This window comes from Nomascus leucogenys, chromosome 8, assembly GCF_006542625.1.
Source record: "Nomascus leucogenys isolate Asia chromosome 8, Asia_NLE_v1, whole genome shotgun sequence".
Taxonomy (NCBI): Eukaryota; Metazoa; Chordata; class Mammalia; order Primates; family Hylobatidae; genus Nomascus; species Nomascus leucogenys.
Genome location: NC_044388.1, coordinates 109799276 through 109824950, shown reverse-complemented (window position 1 = coordinate 109824950; position 25675 = coordinate 109799276). Strand labels below are relative to the sequence as shown.

Below are 25675 nucleotides of genomic sequence, written 5' to 3'. Positions count from 1 at the left end.
TAATTCTATAGATGGGGGTTCTAGGGGCAAGGGCAGATCGGGGCAGGTGATAATTCTATAGATGGCGTTTTTGGGGCAAGGGCAGATCAGGGCAGATGGTAATTCTATAGACGGGGTTTTTGGGGCAAGGGCAGATCGGGGCAGGTAGTAATTCTATAGATAGGGTTCTCAGGGCGAGGGCAGACGAGGCAGGTGGTAATTCTATGCATAGGGGTTCTCAGGGTGAGGCAGTGAGGGTAGCTGCAAACACTGGGCTGGGGGCCTGGTTCCAAGAATCAGGGCCTCCTTGCTCTCCGCACCCTTGGGTGTAAGGTGGCGGATGTGGCACTCTGCCCCGCGCAGGGGTATCGGACAGTGCGTGACAGGTGCCTGCTCCCCACTCCTGCTCAGGAACTCCTTGAACAAGGCTGCGTGTTCCAGGAGCGGCACGGCTGGGAGCGACCGGGATGGTTTCATCCCCGAGGCCCAGCTCCGGTGAGTAGCGCCTGCTGGGCTGTGCCGCTGGGAGGCCCTGCCCTGTCAACCCCCTTGCCCCTCTGTGTACCCCATCCTTGCCCCTCCGTGTACCCCGCCTCCCCAGGTGGTTCCACTGTCATGATCAGTTATTCTGCACATGGGAAGCCCAGCCCTGCCGACCTGCCCCCAAGGCTCAGTGCATTCTTTGTGCTGTTCACGCAGTCCCCACTCCCTGTCCTCCCCACTCCCCATCCGCTGTGGCCAGGCCTTCCATGGCCTAAGTGGGAAGGGTTGCAGGCAGAGCAGAAGGGGTGTCCTGTGGTGGGGAGACAGCAAGAAGACTCCCCCAGATTGCAGGAGGAATGGAGCGTCTTCTGCATCTATTTTTGGCCACTCCGACTGCTGGTTTATGTCCGTAGGAGGGCAGGCACTGGGTGGGTTGATGCACCCAGGGTGCTCAGTTTCCCATGGAGGTTTCACAGTGGACTGGACTCTGGGCGTCCTCTGGGGCCTCCCAGGGACCTGGGTCCTCAGAGGGAGGAACAAAGGCAGTCCTGCTGTGAAACCTGGGACCCAGACCCTCGGGAGCAGGCGACGCAAGGCCTTAAGGCCAGCTGAGGGGTAGCATTTGATCCAGATTTACAGAAATCGAAATCCCCTTCCTGGGGCTGCGTCTCACCAGTCCCCTCTTGTGCACCCACCTTCCATCCCCATGGCAACCCACAGCCCAAGACAGGCTCCAGAGCTCCAGGGCATCGGGAGGGGAGACGGGAGCCAGAGCTGGCTAATGGGGCCTCGGCTCTGAGGTCAGAGCGTTGCCCGTCATCGTCTCTTCTCCTGCTGGCCCCTAGGGACATGCCGTCCTCTTGAACCCTACGGGGAGGAAGGGTCTGGGCAGACCCTGCCTTGAAGCGCAGCCCACTGTGTTCCAGGCAGATCTGGCCCTGGAAGCCCCTCTCCCCTGTCCCTGGGCAAGGAGAGGAGAGTCAGGAACACACCCCAGGTCCCAAGATGGGCAGATTTTGCACCCCCACCTGGGAGCCAGCCTGGGTGTCCAGGACACCTTGGCAGGGCTGCAGCGGGTGGGATGTCCCTGCTGGGGACGGGGGGACTCCATGCAGAGATGCCAGCAAAGCCTGACTCCCTAACAACCTCACACTGGCTCCCACCTGTGTGTGATGAGGAGGTGAGGCTTGGGCGGATGGGCAGGGCTGCCGGCCCTGGGAGGTAAGAATTGCCCGCACCTGCCTTCACAGCTGTGCCGTGTCAGCAGTTAGGAGGGCAGGTGGTGGGGGGTGGGGGGATTATCTGCAGGAGCAGAGGCCAGGGAGGGGCATGGGGCTGTGGGGTGTCTGATGGGGGCAGATCCCAGGGAGGCCAAGGCAGTGGCAGAAAAGCTGGACTCTGGAGCCCACGCACCTGCCTGGCTTCGTGCCACTGCCCAGTCCAGGACTTGTCTGTGCCCTTGGGTGAGATGTAACTTCTCTGCGCCTCACTCTCCTCATCTGTAGAAAGGGGCACACCTGGTAGGAGTGTAAGGCACTTCCCGCAGGGCCTGGCCCAGAGCAGGAGCTGGGCCTGGGATTGCCGTGGCTCCAGGGAGCAGTCCTGGCTGAGGTCCTGGGTAACCACCTCTCCATGTCGTTCCCCGCCTTGGGTGCACCCAGATTCTCCTCCAGCCTCCTGGGCCCTGGCTGGGCTCTCAGACCCACCAGGCAACCCTGCTGCCTCCTTTGTGCCCCTATGTTGCCTGGACCTCTGGGAGCCCCCCGCCCGTGTCCGCAACACACTCGCACTCAGTGCAGGGCTCTCCGAGGGCAGGGCCAGGCCTGACTCCATCACAGCCTCAGCGGGACCCCGCTCTGGGGAGGGAAGCGGCGAGGGACCAACGAGGGAGGCTGAGGACCACGTCTTGTCTTCCCAGGTCCTCGAGTACGACTACTACGGGGCTTATGGGAGCCGCGCGCACGAGGACTACGCCTACGGCAGGCTGCTGGCGGACGAGTACACCTTCGCCTTCCCGCCCCACCACGACACGGTGCGTAGCTGGGGTCCACCGTGGGGGTCCGTCCCTCTCCTTGTCCCTCAGATGAGCCTCCCATTGCGCCGGCCCTCGGCTGGCCCTGCAGGGGCCCCCCTCCCCCGGGAGTCTCTTCAGGCTCTGCATTCACGCTTTTTTCAGCTGACTCCATTTTGAGGAGGATTCATGCGTTTTCCTCTCCCCCCTCCTCCCTCTGTGCCGGGATTTTGCCAGCAGCCAGGCCTGAGCGGAAGTGGCGCTGCTGGGGATGGGGTGAGGTGGGGGCTGAGGCGACGGGCTGGAGCCCGGCGGGGCTGCACCGCTCTGAGCCTCCCCCTCCCGCTCTCCGGAGCTGCGCCGAGGCTGGCATGAGACGTGGTGGGGGAAGGGGTTCCTCCTTCCTGGAAGCCAGCGCAGAGCAGATCCAGGACAAGGTGGCCGGAGGCTCCTGGGCATCAGGCCCCGTATGGGCCCCTCCAAGGGACAAGCAGAGGGAACCAGAGCTGGGAGGGCCGTGGCCTGGAGCCTGCTTGCTGTTGCTCTTGCTCCAAAGTGGGCAGGCGAGGCTGGTCACACGGGGCAGCTGGCAGCCCGTCGACCCTGCCTGGGGACCTGTCTTCCACGTGCAGGAGGTGGAGGTGAGGAGTCTTGGGGTTCTCCGCTGCAGTGGCCTGCACCACACAGGGGCGTTCTCCCCCGCAGCTGTCCGGGAAGGAGCGAGGCCAGCGTCTGCCCTGGCCTGCCCAATCGCGTTGTAAAGTGCTCACAGGTGGAGCACAGCTGCTGTTCCCCGTGCCACCCCAGGGAGACGCGTGACCTCTCACTGCGAATCTGACATAGGAGCAGAGCCAAGGCCTGAGCCCAGAGTCTCAGAGCCCAGGGACAGCTTAGGAGGCATCCACGAGGGGGTTCCTTCCTGGGGCCTCTGGGACCGTCACAAGCCCGGCTTCGGTAGGGTCTGACCCTGCGGTCGCCTGTTGCCTTGAAGGACGCAGCTTGGGTTCATGCTCTGCTGTCAGTGCCTTGAAACTCTTCATGGTCTTTGAACAAGGGCCCCCCTGGGTCCCGCACTGGGTTCTGTAGCCAGTCCTGAAGGGAAGAAGCCGTTCGTTTCCACCATCTCCCCCAAAGCTTGCTCTAGTGGCAGAACATCTGTTCAAGGCGTTGGAAGAGGGGGCTCCTGCAGGAAGGAGGAGGCGTGTGTGTCATGAAGTGCCTGAGCAGCAGGGCCGGCTCAGTGCCCGAGTCCCTTGTCGCTGCCTCCCAGGGAGTGCTCGGGGCTCCGTCTGGCACCTCCGCACCCACAGCTTCTAAAGCCTGTGGGACTCTGGCCCTCGAGGATGTGGGAGCTCGGGGGAGATGCCAACTTGGCTTTGTGGCTTCATCCGGCCTCCGCAAAAGCGCCTGAAGCCGTCCTAAAGCACGAAACACGTGCTTGTTCTTGGCGCTGGCAGCTTCCCGGGCCCGCTAGAGGAGCCCAGCGCGGGAGGCTGCTGAGGGTTTTGGTTGGCAGCCCCGGTGGCATCAGCAAAGGTACAGCAGAAACTGACAAAGGGGAGCCCTGTCCTGAAGGACAGTGATGCCTGGCGGGGCTGGAGAAGCCACGGAGAGCTCAGGAGGCAGACGGTCCCAGTGGTATGCTGGTAACAGCTTAACAACCAGCTCTCTGGGGCAGAGGGGAGGAAGCTGGCTCTGTAGCACTGGCCAATTTCCCTGATGTAAATACTTTCTCCATGGCTGATTTCAATCCAGTCTGCCAATGAGGCATCACTGAATGTGGAGCTGGGCAGGGATCTGCGTGACCAGCTGTCAGGGTCAGTGCACCCCTGCACAGCCTGGCTGGACCATAACTCTGCCACTGCCTGGCTGTGCCACCATCCCTGGCCTCCCTGGGTGCGTGAGGGGTAATATGAGTTCCCTTGTGTAAACTCAAAGGGAGTTTGGGGGAGATGAAACAGCTTCCCGACACACGGCAACTGTTCAGGAAGCTGTGGTTGTTGCTGTCATGATTATTTTTTTCCCATAACAACAATGAGGTGGGCACATCTGCTCAGCAGTGGGGGGGCATGTTGAGCCCTGAAGGGGAAGACCAAGTAGAAAATACAGTGAAAAATAGAAGATTCTGAAAACCTCACCCAGGCATTTGTAAACCTGGGGAAGGAAATAGGGAGTGAAGTTGTGTGTACGTGTGTGTGTGTGTGTGTTTTAAAAACAGCTTTATTGAGATCTAATTCACATACTATATGATTTATTCATTTAAAGGGTACAACTCAGTGTTTTTTAGTGAGTTCACGGGATTGCTCAACCATCACCATGATCTAGGTTTTAGAATGTTTTCATCTCCCAGCAAAAGACCCGATACCTCAACCTATCCCCAGCCCAGGGCAACCCTACTCTGCTTTCTCTCTCTGTAGATATATCTAGTTTGGACGTTTCACATAAGTAGAATAATAAAATATGTGTTCTTTTGTGATCAACTTCTTCCGCTTAGCGTGATATTCTCAAGGCACATCCATGTTGTAGTGTGTGTGTCAGCACTTCATTCCTTTTTTAAAATTTTTTTAGTTTTATATATTTGTTTATTTTTTGAGATGGAGTCTTGCTCTGTTGCCCCAGGCTGGAGTGCAGGGGTGCGATCTCGGCTCAGTGGAACCTCTGCCTCCCAGGTTCAAGCGATTCTTCTGCCTCAGCCTCCCAAGTAGGTGGGATTACAGGCACAGGCCAACACGACCAACTAATTTTTGTATTTTTAATAGAGACAGGATTTCACCATGTTGGCCAGGCTGGTCTCGAACTCCTGATCTCAGGTGATCCACCTGCCTTGGCCTCCCAAAGTGCTGGGATTACAGGCATAAGTCACCATGCCTGGCCACTTCATTCCTTTTTATCCCAATCATATTCCATTGTATGGACCCATCAGATTTTACTCATCCATTGATCCGTTGGTGGACATTGGAGTTGTTTTCACTTTTGAGCTCTTATGAGCAGTGCTGCTGTGAACATCCATATACTAGGTATTGTATGCATGTATGTTATCATTTCTCATGGGTGTGTAACTAGGCCTGGATCAAGTGGTATCTCTGTTTAACATTTTGGGGGAACGCCAACTGTTCTCCACAGTAACTGTACCACATTACATTCGCCACCACAGTGCAAGAGGGTTCCAATGTCTCCACATCCTCGCCAACACTTGTTATTATCTGACTTTTTGATTCTAGCCATCCTGGTGGGTGTGAAATGGCATTTCAGTGTGGTTTTGATTTGCATTTCTGGAACAACTAATGATATTGAGCACATTTTCATGGGCCTGTTGTCCACTTGCATATATTCTGTGGAGAGATGTCTGTTCAGGTCCTTTGTCCCTTTTAAAATTGGGTTATTTGTCTTATTATTATTATTGTTTGAGAGGGGGCTTCGCTCTTGTTGCCCAGGCTGGAGTGCAATGGTGTAATCTCGGTTCACTGCAGCCTCCGCCTCCCGGGTTCAAGCAATGCTCCTGCCTCAGTCTCCCGAGTAGCTAGGATTACAGGCATGCGCCACCACGCCCAGCTAATTTTGTATTTTTAGTAGAGATGGGATTTCTCCATGTTGGTCAGGCTGGTCTCGAACTCCTGACATCAGGTGATCCACCTGCCTCAGCCTCCCAAAGTGCTGGGATTACAGGCATGAGCCACCGCACCCGACTTTTTATTATCGGGTTGCAAATGTTTTTATATAGTTTAGACACAAGTCCCTTATCAGATCTGTAATGTGCACACACTCTCCCCATCCTGTGGTTGTCATCTCTCTTCCTTGATGGCATTGTTTGCAGCTTTTAAAATATTGATGCTGTCCAATTCATCTCTATGTTTTTCTTTTGTCGCTTGTGTTTTTGGTGTCATTTCTAAGAACCTAACCAAAGGTAAAAAACATTTATGTTTTCTTCTAAGAGTTTTATAGTCTTCGCTTTTACACTTAGGTCTAGGATCCATGAAAATTAATTTTTGTGCATGGCGTGAGATCGGGTCCAGGCACGTTCTTTTGCATGTGGCCACCCAGTTGGCCCAGCACCAATTGTTGAAAAGATTGCTCTACCCTTGAAATTGTCTTAGCACCCTTGTTGAAAATCAGTTGACTGTAAAGATGAGGGCTTATTTCTGGACTCTTAATTCTATTCCATTGATCTATAGTTCTATTCTTATTTAGTACCTCACTGTCTTGATTATGTAGCTTTGTATTGTTTTGTTTTGTTTTGTTTTGTTTTTTTGAGACGGAGTCTCGCTCTGTTGCCTAGGCTGGAGTGCAGTGGCGCAATCTCGGCTCACTGCAAGCTCCACCTCCCGGGTTCACGCCATTCTCCTGCCTCAGCCTCTCCGAGTAGCTGGGACTACAGGCACCCGCCACCACGCCCGGCTAATTTTTTGTATTTTTAGTAGAGACGGGGTTTCACCGTGGTCTGGATCTCCTGACCTCGTGATCCGCCCGCCTCGGCCTCCCAAAGTACTGGGATTACAAGCGTGAGCCACCGCACCTGGCCAGCTTTGTATTTTAATAGCAAGTTTGGAATCAAGAAGTGTGAATTCTGCAACTTTGTTTTTCCTTTTCAGTATTGTTTTGAGTATTCTTGGCCCCTTTGAATCTCCATATGAGTTTTAGGATTGGCTAGTCAATTTCTGCAAAGAAACCAGCTGAGAATTTTGATAGGAACTGTGTTAGGTCTGTAGATCAATTTGGGGCATATTGTCATTTCAACAATAGTAAGTATTTTGTTTCATAAACATGGGCTGTCTTTCCACTTATTTAGGTCTTCTCTCATTTCTTTCAAAAAAATCTAGATTTTGGAATATAAGTTTTGGACTTTTAATTAAATTTATTCCTGAGCATTTTATTATCTTGATGATATTATAAATATAATTTTTTAAAACTTCCTTTTGAGATTGTTCATTGCTAATATAGAAATACAATAGATTTTTGTGTATTTTTACATATTGACCTCATATCCTGCAACCTTGTTGAACTATTTTATTAGTTCTAACAGTTTTTTTTTGTTTGTTTGTTTTGTTTTTTAGTGGATTCCTTAGGATTTCCTGTATACAAGATACTGTTATTGGCAAATAGGGATGTTTTTATTTCTTCTTTTCTGATCTGGGTGCCTTTTCTTTTTCTTTTCCTGCCTAATTGCCCTGGCTAGAGCCTTCAGTACAATGTTGAATAGAGTGGCAAGAATGGACCCCCCTGTCTTGTTCCTGATCTTTCATCATGAAGTATAATGTTTGCGACGTGATTTTTATAGATGTCTTTCATCAGCTGAGGGAAGCTCCCTTACAGTCCTAGTTTGTTGTGCGTTTTTATCATGAACGGGTGAATTTTGTCAAATACTTTTCTGTATCTGTTGGAGGATCAGACAGTTTTTGTCCTTTGTTCTCTTAATATGTTGCATTACATCAGTTGATTTTTGAATGTTAAACCAACCTCATATTCCTGGGATAAATCCCATTGATTATGGCGTTTAATCTCTTCCCTATGTTGTTGGATTTGATTTGCTAGTATTTTGTTGAGGATTTTTTTGTATCTATATTTGTAAGAAATATTGGTCTGTAGTTTTCTTATAATATCTTTTTCTGCTTTTGGCATCAGGGTAATGCTGGCCTCCTAGAGTGAATTGGCAAGTATTTCCTATTCATATTTTTTGGAAGAGTTCGGGAAAAATGGGTATTAGTTCTTCTTTGACTGTTTGGTAAAATTCATCAGGGAAGCCATCTGGACCTGGGATTGTGGATAATTTTTCAATTACGAATTCCATCTCTTTTTTGTTTTAGTTCTATTAAGATTTGTCATGTCTTCATTCTGTTTCAGTAATTTGTGTGTTTCTAGGAATTTGTCCATTTCGTGTCTAGTCTGTTGGCATACAATTGTTCAGAGTTCCCTCAGAATCCCTTTTATTTCTGTAGGGTAGGCATGATATCCTGTCTTTCATTCCTGATTTTAGCACTTTGAGTCCTCTCATTTTCTCTGTCACTCTAGCTAGAAATTTGTCAGTTTTGTTGATCTTTTCAAAACATCAACTTTTTGTTTTGCTGGTTTTTTTCTATTTTTCGATTCTTATTTATTTCTGTTCTAACATTTCATTCCTTCTGCTTGCTTTGGGTTTAATTATGCTCTTTTTCTGGTGTCTCAAAGTGGAAGATCAGGCTATTGATCTGAGATCTTCTTTTATAATACAAGCATATACAAGCAGAAATTTCCCTGTGAGCATTGCTTTAGCTGCATCTCATAAGTGGTTGTGTGTTGTGCTTTCATTTTCACTTAATTCAGTAGCTTCTGATTCCCTTTGTGATTCTTTTCTTTGATCCATTGCTTCTTTAGCAGTGTGTTGTGTAATTTCCACTTATTTGTGAATTTTCCAATTTTTCTTCTGCTATTGATTTCTAATTTAATTAGATCGTGGTCAGAGGACATCCGTTGTATGATTTCAACCTTTTTGAATTTATTGAGCCTTGTTTTGTGGGTTAGCATATAATCTATCCTGGGGAGCATGTCCTGTGCTTGAGAAGCATGTGTCACAGTGTGCACCTGAGCTGAGAAGGGCTTGGTGCGGGCTGGAAGAGAGGGAGGGGAGGCTCAGTACAGGTGTGTTGGAAAGACCCCTCGTTCTCCACATTCTTGAGCAAGAAGCATGCCCCAAAGGCCCCCTTGGCATTCCCACCTGCCTGGAACTTTTCAGATCAAGAAGGAGTGCCTGGCCTGCAGAGGGGCCGCCGCTGTGTTTGACATGTCCTACTTCGGGAAGTTCTACCTGGTGGGGCTGGATGCAAGGAAGGCTGCCGACTGGCTCTTCTCCGCAGATGTCAGCCGACCCCCAGGTATGGAGCCTGAGGTTGGGGAGTATGTTCCTGTCACTCCATGGGCACAGCCTCAGGCACTGAGATGAGCTGGCAAGCCACCCTGTCCCCTCGGGCACCCTGAGCACACTGCTCCTTGCCCTCACCTGGCCTCGAGCCCCCCTGTCCGGCCTCCTTTGCCCCATCCCAGGCCCCAGGCCCTCATTACTTTCCTCCACCTCTCCCTCCTGTCTTCCTTCTCCTCCCCACCTCTGCCTTCCTCTCTACTCTTCCAGAAAGGATGTGTGGCAGCTGGCCCTCAGCCACCTCTCTCCTGGGACTGTGGGACCCAGTACCCCCCATGCTCTCACAGGTGGGATTGCCAGAATTAAATAGAAACACAGGATGCTAAGCTACATTTGAATTTTGGATACGTAATGACTCATTTTTAATGTAAGTATGTCCCAAGCCATATTTGGGACATACTTGGGATGTTCATCTGCCTTTTCGTCACCCACCCACCCACCCACCCAACAGCTCATGTGTCCCCATCTTCATGACTGTCCTGGGCTGCCAGAACAGAGGATCACAAACCTGGTGGCTTAAAACAACAGCAATTTATTGTCACGGTTCTGGAAGCTGGAAATCAAAATGAGGGTGTCTGTACCTGACACTCTGCAGAGGACCCTTCCTTGCTCTTCCAGCTGCTGGCGGTGGCCGGGAATCTTGGCCTTCCTGGGCATGCAGCCGCGTCACTGCAGTCTCTGCGTGTGTCACAAGGCCTTCTCCAGGTGTTCTCTTGTTTGTTTGTTTGTTTGTTTTGAGATGGAGTCTCGCTCTGTCGCTCAGGCTGGAGTGCAATGGTGCGATCTCAGCTCACTGCAACCTCCGCCTCCTAGGTCCAAGTGATTCTCATGCCTCAGCCTCCAGAGTAGCTGGGATTACAGGCGCACACCAACATGCCCAGCTATTTTTTCTGTTTTTAGCAGAGACAGGGTTTCACCATGTTGGCCAGGCTGGTCTGAAACTCCTGACCTTAGGTGATCCTCCCGCCTTGGCCTCCCAAAGTGCTGGGATTACAGGCGTGAGCCACCGTGCCCAACCGTGTTCTCTTAGAAGGACAGCAGTCAGATTAGATGAGGGCCCACACTAATGACCTCACTTTAACCTGATCACATCTGCAAAGACCCCATTTCCAAATAAGATCACATTCCCAGTCCTGGTGAGGACTTTCTCACATATCTTTTGCGGGGGACACAATTCAAGCCCTAACATCATCTCTCCAGCCACAGCCAACCAACAAACCCACTCCCCAGACTCCCAGGCACCTGCTGCTCACCTCCCATTAATCCAGCCACCCACTCAGTCTTGCATCCACCCATCCACCAGCCCACACATCCCTGTTTCTCTATACATCTGTTCCCCCTTCTACTCACCCACTCCCATCCTCCCATCCATCTGCCCACCTTCCCATCTGTCCATCCATCCTCCATCCACAAAGTAATTTATGCCAGAGACATTTATGGAGTCTTCTCCGGTACCAGGCACGGTGCTAGGAGCCCCAGAATGAATGGGGGGCATGAATCCTGTCCCTAGAAACTTCTCAGCGTGGTGGTGGATGGGTGGGAGGGACCAGTGCCAAGGCATTTCAAGAAGAAAGAAGCTTCCTTCCCACAAGGGTGACGGTGATGGGATGACCTGCCCATGGCCAGTCCTCTCTGGGTCATTCAGCTGAAATGGCATCCCTGGGCTGAGGGGCTCTCCAGGTCACCTCCCAGTAGGGCATCCTGTCTGGGGGTTATCCAGCCTCTGAGACAAGGAGCTGCCCCTGTGAGCGGCCCTGGGGAAACTGAGGCAGCACAGACCCGGCTGGGCCTCAGCACAGACCCGGTTTCCTTCTCCCTCTCGCAGGCTCTACCGTGTACACTTGCATGCTCAACCACCGTGGGGGCACCGAGAGTGACCTGACTGTCAGCCGCCTGGCACCCAGCCACCAGGCCTCCCCGCTGGCCCCCGCCTTTGAAGGTATGGGATGCCTCTCTGCGCATGGCTCTGTGACTGCGGCCTGCTCTGTGGACTGGTGGTTGTGGACAGGGCATGATGGACGGGATGGGTTGCTGACGGCAGCTCTGTCATTAGCCGTTGTGCCCGCTGTGGTCAGAGCTGGGAGATTAGAGGTCTCGTTTCAGGCTAAATGGGGGCTTTGTTCAGGCGGCACTGCTGGAGCTCCAAGTACTCGGTGATTGCATCTCTGAACCTGTCCACACTGCTGTGGATCGGAGTGGCTGCAGCGTGGGCATGTTCAGCTTGGTTGCCCGGAACAGAGTGTGCCAATGCTAGGCTGTGCCTCCCACTCAAAGCAGTCAGCTCCTTTCGGCCACTGACATCCTTGCTGGCTTGACTTCTCAGGCCCATGTGACCCCCTAGTCTGGGGCTTGGATAGACCCTTAGAAGATGTCCGGCTCAGGGCCCACGCTGATGCCTGGTTGCTTGCTGCAGTCCCTCCATGTCTGCTTGCATGCTGTCAGGGACGGGTAGCTCAGTACCCTCATCCCTTGTTTGCTCAGCCCCAACTGTTACACAGAGCCAGGACCCGCCTCCTGTCCCTTCGGCTCCTGGATCCTGTCCCTGGGTTCACACAGGAGCCATCTGATCTCTCGTCCTGTAACCCATCCCCACTAGGGATGAAGAAGCAGAGAGGGAAACATTCTCTAGGAAGGGGCGTTGCTGCCTCTGGGACGGGAGCTGCACAGGGGAAGGTGCTGACTGTGCAGCTCTCTGTGCTGTCCCCGGGGCAGGGGCACAGTCAGTGGGGAGGGCTCAGCCCATTCAGAAAAGCTGGCATCTGCTGGTTCTTGACCTGACTCCATGCTGCCGGCAAAGGTAGTGGTTTCCTCACTGGGACTCGGTCAGTGTTGAGCCCCAGCTTGGGCACTGGGAAGAGAGGCAAGGGGAGAAAGGGGCTCATTCACGATCAGCTCATAACCCGCACCTTCAGCAGCAGTCCTTGAGCACCGACTGTGTGTCAGGCTCGATTTGAGGCACGGAGGACCCAGCAGTGAACCAAACACAGAAGGTTCTGGCCCATGTGGAGTTTGTATCTCTGGTGGGAGGATTAAAATAAAATAAGTGGAAGGTGTAGGATGTTAGATGGGTCAAGAGGAAAAATGAAGACTGGAGGGGGTGGGATATTGGGGGCCAGGGTGGGAAGACAGCGTTCCTCACTGCCCAGGGGGTCTTCGAGGCTGGGGGCTGGCAGGGGCTCCTGGGCCTCTGCGGTTCTGCCGAAAGCAGGGAGTAGTGAGGTGAGCCCTGCAGTCTCGAGGCTGGTGGCGGAGATGAGGCTGGGAGCATGAGTGAGGGGTCCTATGGGGTGTGCAGAGCTCGCCCACCCCTTCCTTCCTGCCGTTGGTGACATAGAGGCTGAGAGAGCCATGGGCTGAGCCAGAGCGCCTGTGCTTCATGGATCCACGAGCTCATTCCTTCACTCGTTCCCTCAACAGTCATTGTGGAGCCTGTACTGTGCGGCAGCGCCAGGGCAGCCAGAGTCGGGAGGAGTTGAAGGAGGCCGGTGGTGCTTCAGGGACCCCACAGTGGGCTGTATGTCCGGATGGGGGCAGGAAGGGCCCTGTAACACCTGGAGGGGGACATGCAAGGGGATGGGAAAGAGTGAGGTGTTAGGGAAGGCCATGTGAAGCTGCTGAGCCGGGATGAGCAAGGCTTCCTGGAGGGGATGGCCGGCCTGAGCTTGGAAGAATGGGTAGAAGCTGCTGACTACAAGGGTGTAGAAGTGACAACCAGTGTGACCTGCCCATCGCTGGTCCTCTCTGGGTCATTCAGCTGAAATGGCATCCCTGAGCTGAGAGGAGTGATGCCTGTAAGGAGCTGGGCATCAGCCCCCAGTAGAGGGGCGGCCCAGGCACAGCCCATAGCTGCAGACTTAGTGAGTCTAACTAGGGAGACAGTAGAGGGGCCAAAATGAGGACACAGGTCACCAAAAATCCTGGCCAGGTTCTGCCACTGCCTGGCTCAGCAACCTGCCTCCCTGAGCCTCAGTTTCCCCGATCTGTGAAACGGAGTGAGGAAGACGTGCCTCCCAGAGCTGCAATGGAGAATTGCGTCAGAGTCTGGGGGTGCTGGGAGGGTAAGGGAGCAGCCTCCCTGAACCTCAGTTTCCCTGGCTGGGGAATGAGGACCTTGCTCGTCCCCCTTCATAAGTGGAAGCTGTCAGGAAAGTGCTTTCAACGCTGAGCCATCTCCCAGTGGTGCACAATTAGCTTTCCAGAGGATTCTGGTGGATTCCTAGAGCTGAGGGCTGGGGATCGGCGGGGCTGGTTGCTGGGAAAGTTTGCACTTGGTGGGTGTGGAGTTAGCGCAGTGAGTCACATCTCCCAGGGCTCTGCGGGTCCTGGGGACACCACTCAACAGGAGAAAACCACCATGTGGCCTTTGCTTTACTTTCAGGCTTCAAAACTGCACTGAGTTATGAATATGCATGGGCATTAAATATGCACGTATTGAATACGTGTGGTACCTACCCATGCCACATCAGATCACCACGAAGCCAAGAGAATGTGATGATGTACACGATGTGATCAAGGTGGCGTACAAAGCAGCTGTCAATCTGAAAAGTAATTTTAAATGATCTTTATTGATCTTTTTGTAAGATTACAGAAGGATGCATGCTCCTGGGAACCATTCCAATGATACTGAAAAGCACAAAATCAGCTGCACAGCCCACAGCTCCCCTGACACCCAGTGCCAATGGCGCAAGTCCCCGGCCACCCTGCCTTCTCACTGCTCTCTGTCATGTCAGCTTTGCAGGCCAGGCCTGGACCTGGGCTGACTGACCTCTGGCCTCAGGACTGGCATCTTGTTTTCAGGGAAGTTGATCATGGATAGTCAGGGCCACAGGAGGCCAGGCCCATCAGCTGCCATCTCCCTGGGTACCAATTGGCCTCAGTAGCTCCCATGCCCTCCTGGGAGAGGCCTGGGATGGCTGCAGACTGGTGGGGCCACCCAGGGGCCTGAGAGTGGCTGTGTGTGTGTGTGTGTGTGTGTGTATTGGGGGAGGTGAGGTGGGGTGTCTGTCTGGCATAGAGCTGAGGATGCTGTCCAGAAACGGCCCTAGTCCAGGTGTCGGGGAACCCCTTGAGGACTGGCTTGTGTCTTTGCCTTCATTGTCTGTTGTGCTTATGGTGTCAAGAGGAGGAAGGGAGAGAGCAGCCTGGCTGGGGCCTGCCTGGGGCCCTGAGAGTTCTCTTGTCCAAGGGGTGCTTCCAATAGCCCTGTGGGGCCAGATGTTGTGGGTCTGCCCCTTTTACAGATGAGAAAATGGGGGCTCAGAGAGGTGAGAAGCGAGGTCAGTGAGCTGCAGAACTGCATCTGGGCCAGGCTGGCCTAAGCCTGTGTGTTCCCAAGACACCGTCCTCCCAGGGTAGGGGCATCCCTTTGAGGTGCCTGCAGGCGGGTAGGTGGTAGGGGTTGAGAAGCAGGTCCTTCTCCTAACCCCCATGGCTCAGAGGATACTCCGCAGGGCGTGGCCCTGGGGGACCGAGGGAGGGACAGATACAGTCCCTGGGCACTGTGAAGGTGCAGGCCCCTAAGAGGGCATTTGTTTTCTCAGCCGGGAGACCCTTGGGCCACCCTCTCTGTCCCCACCTCCCAGGTCCTGAAATCCTGCTCTAAGTCCAGGTGTCTCTCTTCCAGGGGACGGTTACTACCTGGCTGTAGGCGGGGCCGTGGCCCAGCACAACTGGTCCCACATCACCACCGTGCTGCAGGACCAGAAGTTCCAGTGCCAGCTCATCGACAGCTCCGAGGACCTGGGCATGATCAGCATCCAGGGCCCAGCCAGGTGAGAGAGGACTGGGAGCCCGCCCCTGGGTGCACCTGCTGCCTGGACCCAGGTCCTCCAATGGGCCCTTGGGCAGAACAGCTTGTCCAGAATGGGCCATTCTGAATAGTTAAGCGCTCTGGTAAACCAGAGATGCCATTCTGAATAAATATCTTCAAAGCACTGGAACGCAGATAAGCCAGTAACACAAGTCAGACTGAAATTTACAGCTGTTCAGTCACTGAGGACCCCAGGATCCCAGAGGGGAGCGCAGTCTCTGCGTCACCAGTGCAGTCTAGGAATTACCGTCCACCATCCCAAAGTGGGCAGAACCAGGCCAGGGTTCGCCCTGCTACCTGGTAATTTCTGTACACCACCTTGATCACATGGGCAGAATAATATCCTACACCGAGGGGTCCCTGGCTCCTCCGGAAACACCCCCCATGACAAGGTCTCCGCATGGCTTATCCACGTGTGCATTCCTTCTATAAACACCTGCCAGGCTGTGTTCCCCACCCATGAAAAACCAGGACCGGGGAAGACCCTCGGCTGCTGGCTCATGCACACAGCCACGGAAGAGTCTTGGGCAAAAGGACGGCTGAGCAGGTGTGCACCTTGGAAAGACCCCTCTGACTGTGCTTCGGGGGCTGGGAGAAGGGACTGGGGGTGGGGGACAGAGAGGAAGGGCATCATGTTAGCAGCCACCAGTGGAGCACCTGTGACTTGCCAAGCCTGAGACAACATCTCCCATCCCCAGAGTAGCCCTTTGAGGTGGTCATAATTGTTCTGACTTTTACTGATGCAGAAACTGAGAAACAGAGAGGTAGAGACATTCGCCCAAGGTCACACACTGGTCAGTGCCAGGGCTGATGGGGATGCATCCCCCTTGTGCTCAGAAGCCTGCACACACTCACTGCCACCCTTTTTCAAGAGTTAAAAATCCTCTGTGAGAAAACAGCCTAGTCTAGGCCTTCCATTGGTGACACCCCCATCCAGGCTAAGGGGCCAGGACACTCATCTCAGTGTGCTTCCTGCCGCCACATCTGCCTTGGGGCTGGACAGGGTGGCTCTGCTGGACTGGGCAGGAGGAAGAGGCACGAGATGAGGCCACTGCTTCTGGGGACATGGAGGGTATCAAAGGGGTGATCGATCTCTGGAAAATGATGGGGGCAGCTTCGGGGAGAGGACAGGAAAGCAGAGGAGGAGAGGCGGGGAGGGGTGGGGGGAGATGCGTCTCCAGCCCGAAGGTCGCCGAGGTGAGCACTTGACATAGCAGGGCTGCGTCCCGGTGATATCCTGTCAGCCTGGGATTCTGCCGAGACCTCTGGCTGGAGTGCCCAGACCCTGCTGTGGGGTCCGTTTTCCCTGGCACCCCACGCTGAGTCCTGGGCCAGTCGCTCCCCTCTTGGGCTGCAAGGGACTGAGTTGTTGCTGTCTGTCCAAGCATCGCACTGTGGTGCTCAGAGGCACACGGTAGACGTGTGCTTGCTGATGAAGGGATAGAATCGGAGAGGGTCGAGTGCTTTAACATTAACTGGCTTCATGCCAAGTGTTTGACTTGAGGCTGCTCATAGAAACCAACATGCATTAAGGAGACATTTGGGCAGAACCCTGCAGGAAACAAGTGACCCAGCCTTGGTGTTCTGGGGGAACTGCTCCCGGCAGTGGCAACAGCAGGTGCAAAGGCCCTGTGGCAGGCAAGTGCGTATGTCTGAGGCACGCATTGAGGCTGGGATGGAGCAGGCCAGGAGCTGGGCTCAGAGGGCAGCAGGGTGAGATACTGGAGGCCCAGCGGCTGCTCCTCTGAGGGAGGGGTGCTGAGCAGAGGAGGAACATGGTCGGGCTTGGGCTTTGGTTGGGGGGGAGAGGGTGTCTGCTATTGGGCCAGCGGGCAGGGGGCCAGCAGGCCTGTGAGGAGCCTCAGGCCAGGCGAGGCAGGGATGTCCAGGAGGGAGTGATGAGCTGAGTCCACACGGCTCACGGGCGAGGGTTTGGCGTTGTGGTGATTCCCACGGACTGGGCAAGGCTCATAGCGCCCGACAGTGGATGGGGTGTGCTGAGAGGGTCAGGGGGAGGGGAGGGGACAGAGACAGCTTCCACGTGCATGATGAAGAGTGGAGGGTGCCGGCCACAGCGACAGAGAAAGAGACTGGGATGCGGTGGAATCATGCAGGCCCCAGCCTGGCTCACAGGCAGCCGCGATGCTATGTGCTTTTCATTTCTCACCTGGGTGACCCCAACCTCCGCATCTCTGGGGTAGAGGGAGGGGTGTCAAGGCCTGGTCCTTGGAATCCTCTGGCTTCATTGCCACGCCAACCTTGGACAAGCAGTGGGGATATTTTTAGTGTGGGGGAGGCAGGTGGGCTGTGGAGGGAGGAGGTGGCAGATGGACAGATCAAGGTGCGGCCCGGGGGTGGCCGGTGCGCCCAGCCTCATTATAAGCTGCTCCAGGCGGCGGCGGGGGAGGAAGCCAGGGCGGGAAGAGGAGCTCACTGCCTCCTGGTAATTTCTTAACTTTCTCCTCCAAAATGTCCTCTATCTTTCAAAAATAACCCAAAGTTTCTTAGATGAATAATAATACTGGTGCTGCTGATGAAGGCTGCACTTTCGGAATTGTTATTCAGGACATGCTCAGCACACCTACTGGACCATAGAGCAGGGGCTGTGTGAGCTGCTGCCCCGTGGAACTTTCTAGAAATGTTCCATAACTGAGTGGTCCAGCACACAGCTACTAAGCCCTGTGTGGCTACGGAGCCTTTGAAATGTGGCTAGTGGGACTGCATTTTTAATACTAGGGAATGTAAACTCAAATAGCCTCATGTGCTGGTGGAGGCTGGGCTCGGTGGCTCATGCCTGCAACCCCAGCACTTTGGGAGGCGGAGGTGGTAAGATCACTTGAGTCCAAGAGTTTGAGACCAGCCTGAGCAACATAGCGAGATCCTATCTCTAAAAAAGCAAAAAAAATTTTTTTTCAATTAGCTCAGCATGGTGGTGCACACCTGTAGTCACAGTTACTTGGGAGTCCAAGGCTGGAGGATCGCTTGAGCCCAGGAGGTCAAGGCTGCAGCGAGCTGTGATTGTGCCACTGCAAGCCAGCCTGGGTGACAGGGTGACCTTGTCTCGAGCCAAAATGAAACAAAACAAACCAAAACCAATATCCTGGCGTGGCTGGGAGAGACGGTGTCGTGCAGCCCAGAACTGGCCATCGCTGTGGTCATGGTTAATGCCAGGGGCTTTGCGTGTGCTTTCTTGCTGGTTCCTCACAATGGCCCATGGCATCACAGATGAGGGACTGGGGCTTGGTAGGGTTGAGGGGTAAGTACAGGGCCTGGGACTAGAACTGGGGCCTCTGACTGGGACGCTCGTGGACCCCTGGAGCTGGACTTCCCCTGAGGTTGCTGAGCCCACAGCCTGGGTCAGAGCCCTTCAAAACCTTGGACCAAGTGGCAGCTCCAGGCTTCTGCCCCAGGGTCCCTTCCATGTGGCTGCTTCTCAAGGCTGCAGAGCATGTGCTGGTCAGGTCTGAGGTGCTGGTATCACTCTCCAGGGCTTGGCACCACGTGAGTGCTGAGTGGTTACATAAGGGTCTTGGCCAACTGTACCACAGCTGAGTACCTCAGGCTGACGTGGGTGGCGGCTCCCAGCACTGTGACGATTGGGATTAGGGTCAGCAGTACTTCTGGGCAGCCCACCCTGCAGCCTCAACACCTGCTGGGACCCCAGAGGGACAGAAGTGGGGGGGGTGTCTCCTAGCAATGGGGGCCTCACCCTGCTGTGCCAAGCCAGGGCATTCACAGTCAGTCCTATTGACTGAGAGCCTTCTCTGTGCCAGGCACATTGGGATGGGGGACGCTGTTGCCATGGAGCTCCTGGGGGTGGATGCATTGGGGGTGGGTACAACCAACGTGTGAGACACCTGGCAGGAGACTGTGGGATCTTGGACAACGAGTACCTGCCCAAGACCTAGGGAGTCAGGGAGGGCTTCCTGGAGGAGGTGACAGCTGAGCCAAGAGCTGAAGGATGACAAAGGGTTAAATGGTGACAGGGGAAGGGGTGAGAATGCGGAGGGGCACAAGAAGGCTAGACCTGGAGGTGGGCACGGTGCCCAGGAGGTGAGGGCTTCCTTGGAGACCATGGGTGTTGGTTCCAGTGAGGTCTCTGGTACTTGGGCAAGTGTGAGAGTAGATGCGGTGCTGGGTACCACAGAGCGGGGAAAGTGGGGAGCGAAGCCCCGCCCTTGCAGAGCTTATAAACCAGGGGTGGACCCAGCAAGTCTGTGCCAACTGTCGAGTATGGACTGAGTGTCCACTGCTCAGGAACATTCCCGGGCCCTCGTAGCACTGTGGCACTCGGGTGCGGCCCTGCCCTCACTCAGTGACAGTCCCCTAGGAGGTTGAAATGGCTCTTAGCACCTGCTGGGTGCTAAGCCCAGCTCTCTACCTCCTCCAAGTCTGCAGCCTCAGCGTCTCACACCCACGTCAGGCAGAGGACTTTGGGGCCGAGGTGCCCGGCTGGAGGGTTAGGTCAGGGAACAGAGCGGGGTGATGTCTGGGAAGAGCACTTTCTGCAGGGGGCTGGGAGGAGGTCGGAATCTGCTCCAATCCTGCTCTGCCTTGGGCAAGTTACTCTACTCTTCTGTACAGCACTGAGGGCACCACAGCCAGCTCCTCTCTCGGGCCGTGGCTCCGAAGCAGCAGCTGAGGCCCCTCTGGCCTCTGAAGAGTTGGAAACCTGGAGGGGCCTGGGGATGTGGATTGTGGACCTGGCCCAGATGCTCTGTTCCTCCTGGCCTGTGGGCTTCAAGGGCATTCTATGGTTAGATAACCACTCTGGACTCAGTTCCCCATCTAAGAATCACGAGTCCCGTTAGAGCTGTCTCCAAGTCTGGCCTCCCTCAGGGGTCCTGCTAGCCCTAGCGTTACCCTGCTGGAAGGTGGCTGTCTTATGTATATTTGGAACGTACATCTGTCTTGGTGTATTTTTATTAATCCATGTTTATTGTCATCTGTCTCCTGAGGACAGGGACTTGTCCCACTCATGGCAGGTCCCCGGGGCCTTTCCTGCCCAGGCCCCACCCGTGAGCACTTGCTGACCGAGCGACTTTGCTTTTGCCTGCAGCCGAGCCATTCTGCAGGAGGTGCTGGACGCAGACCTGAGCAACGAGGCCTTCCCGTTCTCCACCCACAAGCTGCTGAGAGCCGCAGGGCACCTGGTAGGTTCCAGCTGGCCACGTCCTCTGGGTCGTGGGTGGCAGCATGGTGTGAGGGGCGCACCGGGGGATCTGGGGGCCAGGGGCTCTTGGGCAGGTTCCTTTGCCTCTCTGGGCCTCGGTCCCCAACTGTGAAGGGGGGACAGTGGGACCAGGCGGCCCTCCTACAGGCTGTTGGGAGCTTGGAGAGGTCATGGGGATCAAAGTCACAGCGTCTTCCATCTCTCCCCAGTGCCTGGTGCATGCCAGGGACTCAGTCCCAGGGAAGGTGGCCTTGGCCTCACCGCCTGCATCGCCACCTGTTGTATCCCCTGAAAGGCACGAGGCAGCCCTCCCGAGGCCGAGTGACCTCCTGGAAACAGGAGGGCTGAGCTCTGCTGAGCAGTAGCCAGCTCCGGAGATCTCCATGTGGCCGCCTCCCAGCTGCCATTGTGGGTGTGGGAGGAGGGGCTGCTGGGGTGGGAGCACAGCCAGTCCCCAAACAGCACCCCACACGTCCCCCGCCAGCTCTAGAAAGCCTCTATCCTGGGGGCCAGGGCCCGTCCCTTCTGAGATAGTGGTGGTGTCCGGAGCCAGCACTCCATGGGACCCGGCCCCAGGCAGGAGGCTCCCTCAGAGACCAGGATCGGGGCCCAGGTTCTAGTTCTGGGCCAGCGCGTCCCTCTTCTGGGCTTTGTTTCCTTGTTGGAAAACAGGCGTCTTGGCATCTGCTTTGACTTCTCGAGGCTGAGATGCGGATGGTAAATACAGCAGCCCCTGTTTGCTGAGGGCTTCCTGTGTGCCAGACACTGTTCCGAGAACATTACAGCACACTTCCCCATGTAATCCTCGCCGCAGCATGGGCAGCTCTGTTACAGGGTCTCCCAACCTCAGCACTACTGACGTTTTGGAGCAGATCCTCTCTGCTGTGAGGGCCCTCCTGTGTGACACAGGTGTGTGGCAGCCTCCCTGGCTGCCGCCCGCTAGGTGCCAGTGGCACCTACCATTGTGACAGCCACAAGTGTGTTCAGACATGGCCAAGGGTCCGCTGGGGGCAGGATCGCCCATTGAGAACCTCGGTGCATGACCACCCTGCTTGTTTGCAGGGGTGTAAGCCATCTAGTGGCAGCGGGGGCCGGGCCTCCAGAGCCCTCCAGCGCTCATGCTGGAGGAGATGTCGCCCTGTATGACGGATGTTACCCAGATGGAGCTCAGAGAGGCTGGATGGGCCAGGCTGCTCAGGGCCACCCGGTTGAAGAAACCCAAAAAGCCCCCGATATGTGTCAGTGACACGGATGTGGCCTTCAGGAGGGGGTGGGCCGGTGCATAGCCGCATTTGGAGGCAGCTCCCTGTCTCTCCTTCCTGTACGTTTGTCTGGGGTTTGGGTGGGGAAAATGCTAAGGAAGGCTGGGGAGGAGTGAGGTCCTGGCCTGCAGAGGGACTGGAGGTCCTGGGGGACAAATCTGGGTTCTGTTAGCATATAAACAACGTGGCGATGACTGTCGGGGAGGAGGCGGCCAGAAACTAGGGAGATCCCGGCGGCTCTGCTCTCACCTCTGCTCTCCAGAGGCTGCACAGGGGCAGGAAGCAGGGCCAGCTGTGTCTAGCTTGCTTCCTGCCTCTGTGGTGCAAAGCTGCCTGTTGGGACCAGAGAGGGTGGGCACTCGGAGAGAGCAGCACAGCTGGATCCAGGCCACACGGCCTTCAGACGGCCCGACTCCAGCTCTGGCAGGCTGGCCATGGGGTCCACGCAGCATCCAGCTTTGTCTGCAGCTGGACTGTGGTTTGCAGAAGGGGAGGGGGGGCTGCGGGTTCTCCCACCTTGCTGAGGCTTGGCGTAGGTGCTGCCTCTGACTGGTTTGGCTACAGGAGGGGGAGACAACCAGGTGGGAACACGTCCCCTCCCATTTGAGGCCCAGCAGCCTCGCCCCCACCCGCACGGCCCCTCCAGCAAAGCTGCTGGGACTTGTTCTCAGACAGGCGGCTCCAGCTGCCTCCCCTCCCCTGGGGCTGGCCCTTTCCCGGCCTTGGCGGCCTCCCCAAGCCTAGGCAGTGGCTGCCTGGGTCAGCCTCCGCCTGTGTGGCCTAGGAGCCAGGCCAGGCCAGGTGCTCGCTGAGCTGACACAAAGGCTGTGCTTCCGGGATAACGTCCCCCAGAGGAACAGGCCAGGCCAAACACAGCTTTGGGGGTGCAGGGGGTGCAGGGGCCGCCTCTCCCCACAGTCTCCTTCTCACTGGTATAAAATCACTGGTGTTATAAAAAGCACATCACGGCTGCGTAAAATACTGCTCATTGCTCGGTTTCCAGCCATCACTGTGCGTGGGTTTCAGCACAGGGGCTGAGTGCAGACCTCGCTTCTAGCAAGCCCACTTTGGGCACGACCCTTGCCCCCTCAGAACAAGGACGCTGGGTCTGTGGGCAGGTCTCATGAGCTGAGGCACGAAGCTTGTCTGGCTGGGACATGGTGGTCAGCGGCATCTCAGAGGACTGTTGGGGACATTCATAGCCTGCCAACGAGTTAGCGAAAACCCCTCTAATCCCATCCCCAGAGAAACTACGGTTGACAGTTGAGTGTGTTGCCCGCCATCTTCTTTCCTTCATCTGTGACTATCTGTGGATTTTAAAACGTAATCACGGTATCCCATGCAGTCTGTACAGACTGCTTTATTCTCCGAATGTTGTGACTGTTCTCCTGTTCCTTTGAACGTTCCCCGAGAACCACTTGGAACGCCCTCAGCTGCGTCGCCAGTGTCCTGGGCACGCATTTCACACCGGGTCCACCTCTTTGCTTTGGAAGTGGCCTCGTAAGGAACTTCTCTTGAACACTGTCCTCCCAGTAAACGCTGACTATTGGTCTGAGAGAGGGTAGAGCTGGGCCCACCAGGTCGGAGGTGTGTGCGGTTCATGGTCCCGGGTCACTCTGTGGTGTGTTCTTCTCTGTCCTTCGGTATCTCTGCGCCCCTCGCTTGCCCAGTGCTACCCTAGGTCTCAGGCGGAGTGGGAGAGAAGCACAATGCTTTCTAGGCTGGGGTCCCTGCCTGTGGGATGGGTGGGAGGGGAAACACAGGGAAGGTGGGATATGAGCGTCAGCTGGCGTGCGCGATCGTGGGGACACAGGAAACCGGCGGTGGGGAGGTGCTGCACGCATAAGGAGGCCCAGCTGCCGGGAAACATGCTGCGCACCGGCCGTGGCAGCTATCCATGGCGTACCTCCCAGCACCGTCAGCTCACGTTGGGCCACTTGGGACTCTCAGTCAAGCACTATGTTTTACTAAACTTAAGGATCCGTTCCCAGTGCTGTGCTGCTTTCTCGCCCTCTCCCTCACCGGTGCTCGAGGGACTCTGGAGTGAACTCTGGACATGCTGCCTGGGAGCCTGCTGGGTGCCGGACTGGGGTCCCAGGATGGAAGATGTGGCTCCTGCCCTCGATGGGCTCAGACCCCGAGTGAGGTTGGGGCCCAGGAAGGGACCTGCAGCCACAGCCCAGCCTGTACTGGAGAGAGGTCCTAGGCAGGGTGAGAGGTGACCCCAGGCCAACTGGTTCTCATGGAACCGAGAGTCCTGCAAAGATGGCCACAGAGAACTGAGTGTTGGCAAGAAACAGACAGGGTGGGGCAAGGCCCCGAGTGTCTCAACCTCTCGGCTGGGAACAAAGTGTGTCCTGTGTTGGGGGGCTCTGCCCTGGGACTGACCCCAGGGGCCTGTAGACGAGCCGGAGCCCGCATCAGCTGCCCCTGCTCCACCCACTACCCACCAGCATTCTCCCTGTCCCTGCGGGCCCCATCCCGACACCTCCCAGCCCCTGTGGCAGGACCAGGGCAGCAGATGTCCCGGTGCTGAGGGCAGGCTTCCATCCCCCCACAGCCCCAGCCAGGAACTCATCCCTGCCGACAGCCAGTGCCCCAGGGCCATACTCCTTAGGAAGACAGACGACCTTAGTGCACACAGATTTACTGTCACCTGGGCTGAGTGGCCGGCTCTGCAGGGTCATTCCCGTGCTCATGTTCTTGGAGTCCGTGGGGTCCGTCGGGGACGGGCTGGGGGTAAGCTGGGGCTAACCGTCTTCACCTAGAGACCCTGATGCCCAGCACTGAGCACAGCCGCACTGGCTTCTCGTCCCTCTCCCTCCTTGTCCTCCCGGCGGCTCTCTGGAGTGGCCAGTGTGGGCCTGGCCCCCAGGTCCGCGTGTGTCTGGAGGACGACTGTGGCCCTCAGGGGCTTGAAGCTGCTGGGTGGCCGGTGCGTCCAGATCTCGTGAGATGAAGCCGGGGACTCGAGGAGTGTGTGGAGGACAGAGCGGCCAGAGATCCTGTCCTCAGTGACCTCTGCCTTCTCTTGAGGGCCCTGGGGAGGTGTGGGCCAGGAGAGCAGAGGTTTTGGGCCCTTAGTGTCAATGTTACACTTTTTGCTGACCTGGGAGGCTGTCCCTCAAAATGGCCAGGTGGCCCCAGCCTGGGACACAGTGCCCTCCCCACTTCCTGGCCAGCAAGACGGGTGGGGATACGGCCACTGGCCACGGCCAGTTCCCCCTGTAGGGGGGCCTCACAGGCAGGTGAGAGATGGGAGTTGAGTCAGCCACAGACACTGGGGGGTTTGGGACCAAAGCGTCCGTGTTACCCAAGGCTCGGTGGAGCTCAGGCCAGAAGCCTGGCTTCCCATCCTGCCCCGTCCTTCTGCGGGAGGCCTCCCTGGGCCTCAGTGTCCCCACCTGTAGCACGAAGTCTAGCACAATGTCTAAAATTCTTTCCGGGCCTTTCCATAAGTCTGTCCAGACACTCTGGATTCTCTGAATCCAGGGAGAATTTCATATTCTCCTAAATAATATCTTGTGCTGGCTTAAAAATGTGTTGATGACATATCCCTCGACGTGAAGAAACGTTGGGCTGGAGCGTGGGCCTGAGCCAAGTATTTATAGGCGATCAGTTGGGTTCCAGCCAACCAGATGCAGGCGAGGAATGTGTGTGCCTGCGCAGTCGGCGGAACCTCTGGGTTGAAAGCAGATGCAAGGGCCGATGAGGACAAGGGCCAGAGCTGCAGACCCGGGCCCCGGGTGCGAGAGCGGGCTCCTGCCGCTGCCCAAAGATCTCCTCACCACCAGATGAATTGGGTGCGATTCCCAGCTGAGCACTGCTGCTGTTGTGCAGCGATTCTTCTCTGAGAGGCTGGGATCTGACCCAGGCTGCCACGATCCCTGGACTGCTAGAGGAAGACGCAGGGTGGGGAGAAGTTATCGTCCGCTCAGCAGCCAGCAGACCAGCTGTCCTTGCTCCCCAAATATCTGCCTCGAGGCCAGCAAGATTCCCCGTGGGTCAGTGCTCTCCCGGCGTGTCTCCCAGAGCTCCGCTTGGCCAGACACGGTGTTCCCAGAGCCCC

At 55.9% G+C, this 25675-nt stretch overlaps 1 protein-coding gene across 1 annotated transcript in view; it reads left to right on the top strand.

The window, feature by feature from the left end:
- SARDH (sarcosine dehydrogenase) overlaps positions 1 to 25675 on the top strand; it is a 73288-nt gene that overhangs the window by 32023 nt on the left and 15590 nt on the right. The window contains exons 12-17 of the mRNA XM_030818128.1: positions 391 to 474; positions 2381 to 2494; positions 9180 to 9318; positions 11188 to 11301; positions 14986 to 15133; positions 20231 to 20324. Of these exons, the coding sequence (XP_030673988.1) occupies positions 391 to 474; positions 2381 to 2494; positions 9180 to 9318; positions 11188 to 11301; positions 14986 to 15133; positions 20231 to 20324 (693 nt within the window). The remainder of the gene's footprint in view (positions 1 to 390; positions 475 to 2380; positions 2495 to 9179; positions 9319 to 11187; positions 11302 to 14985; positions 15134 to 20230; positions 20325 to 25675) is intronic.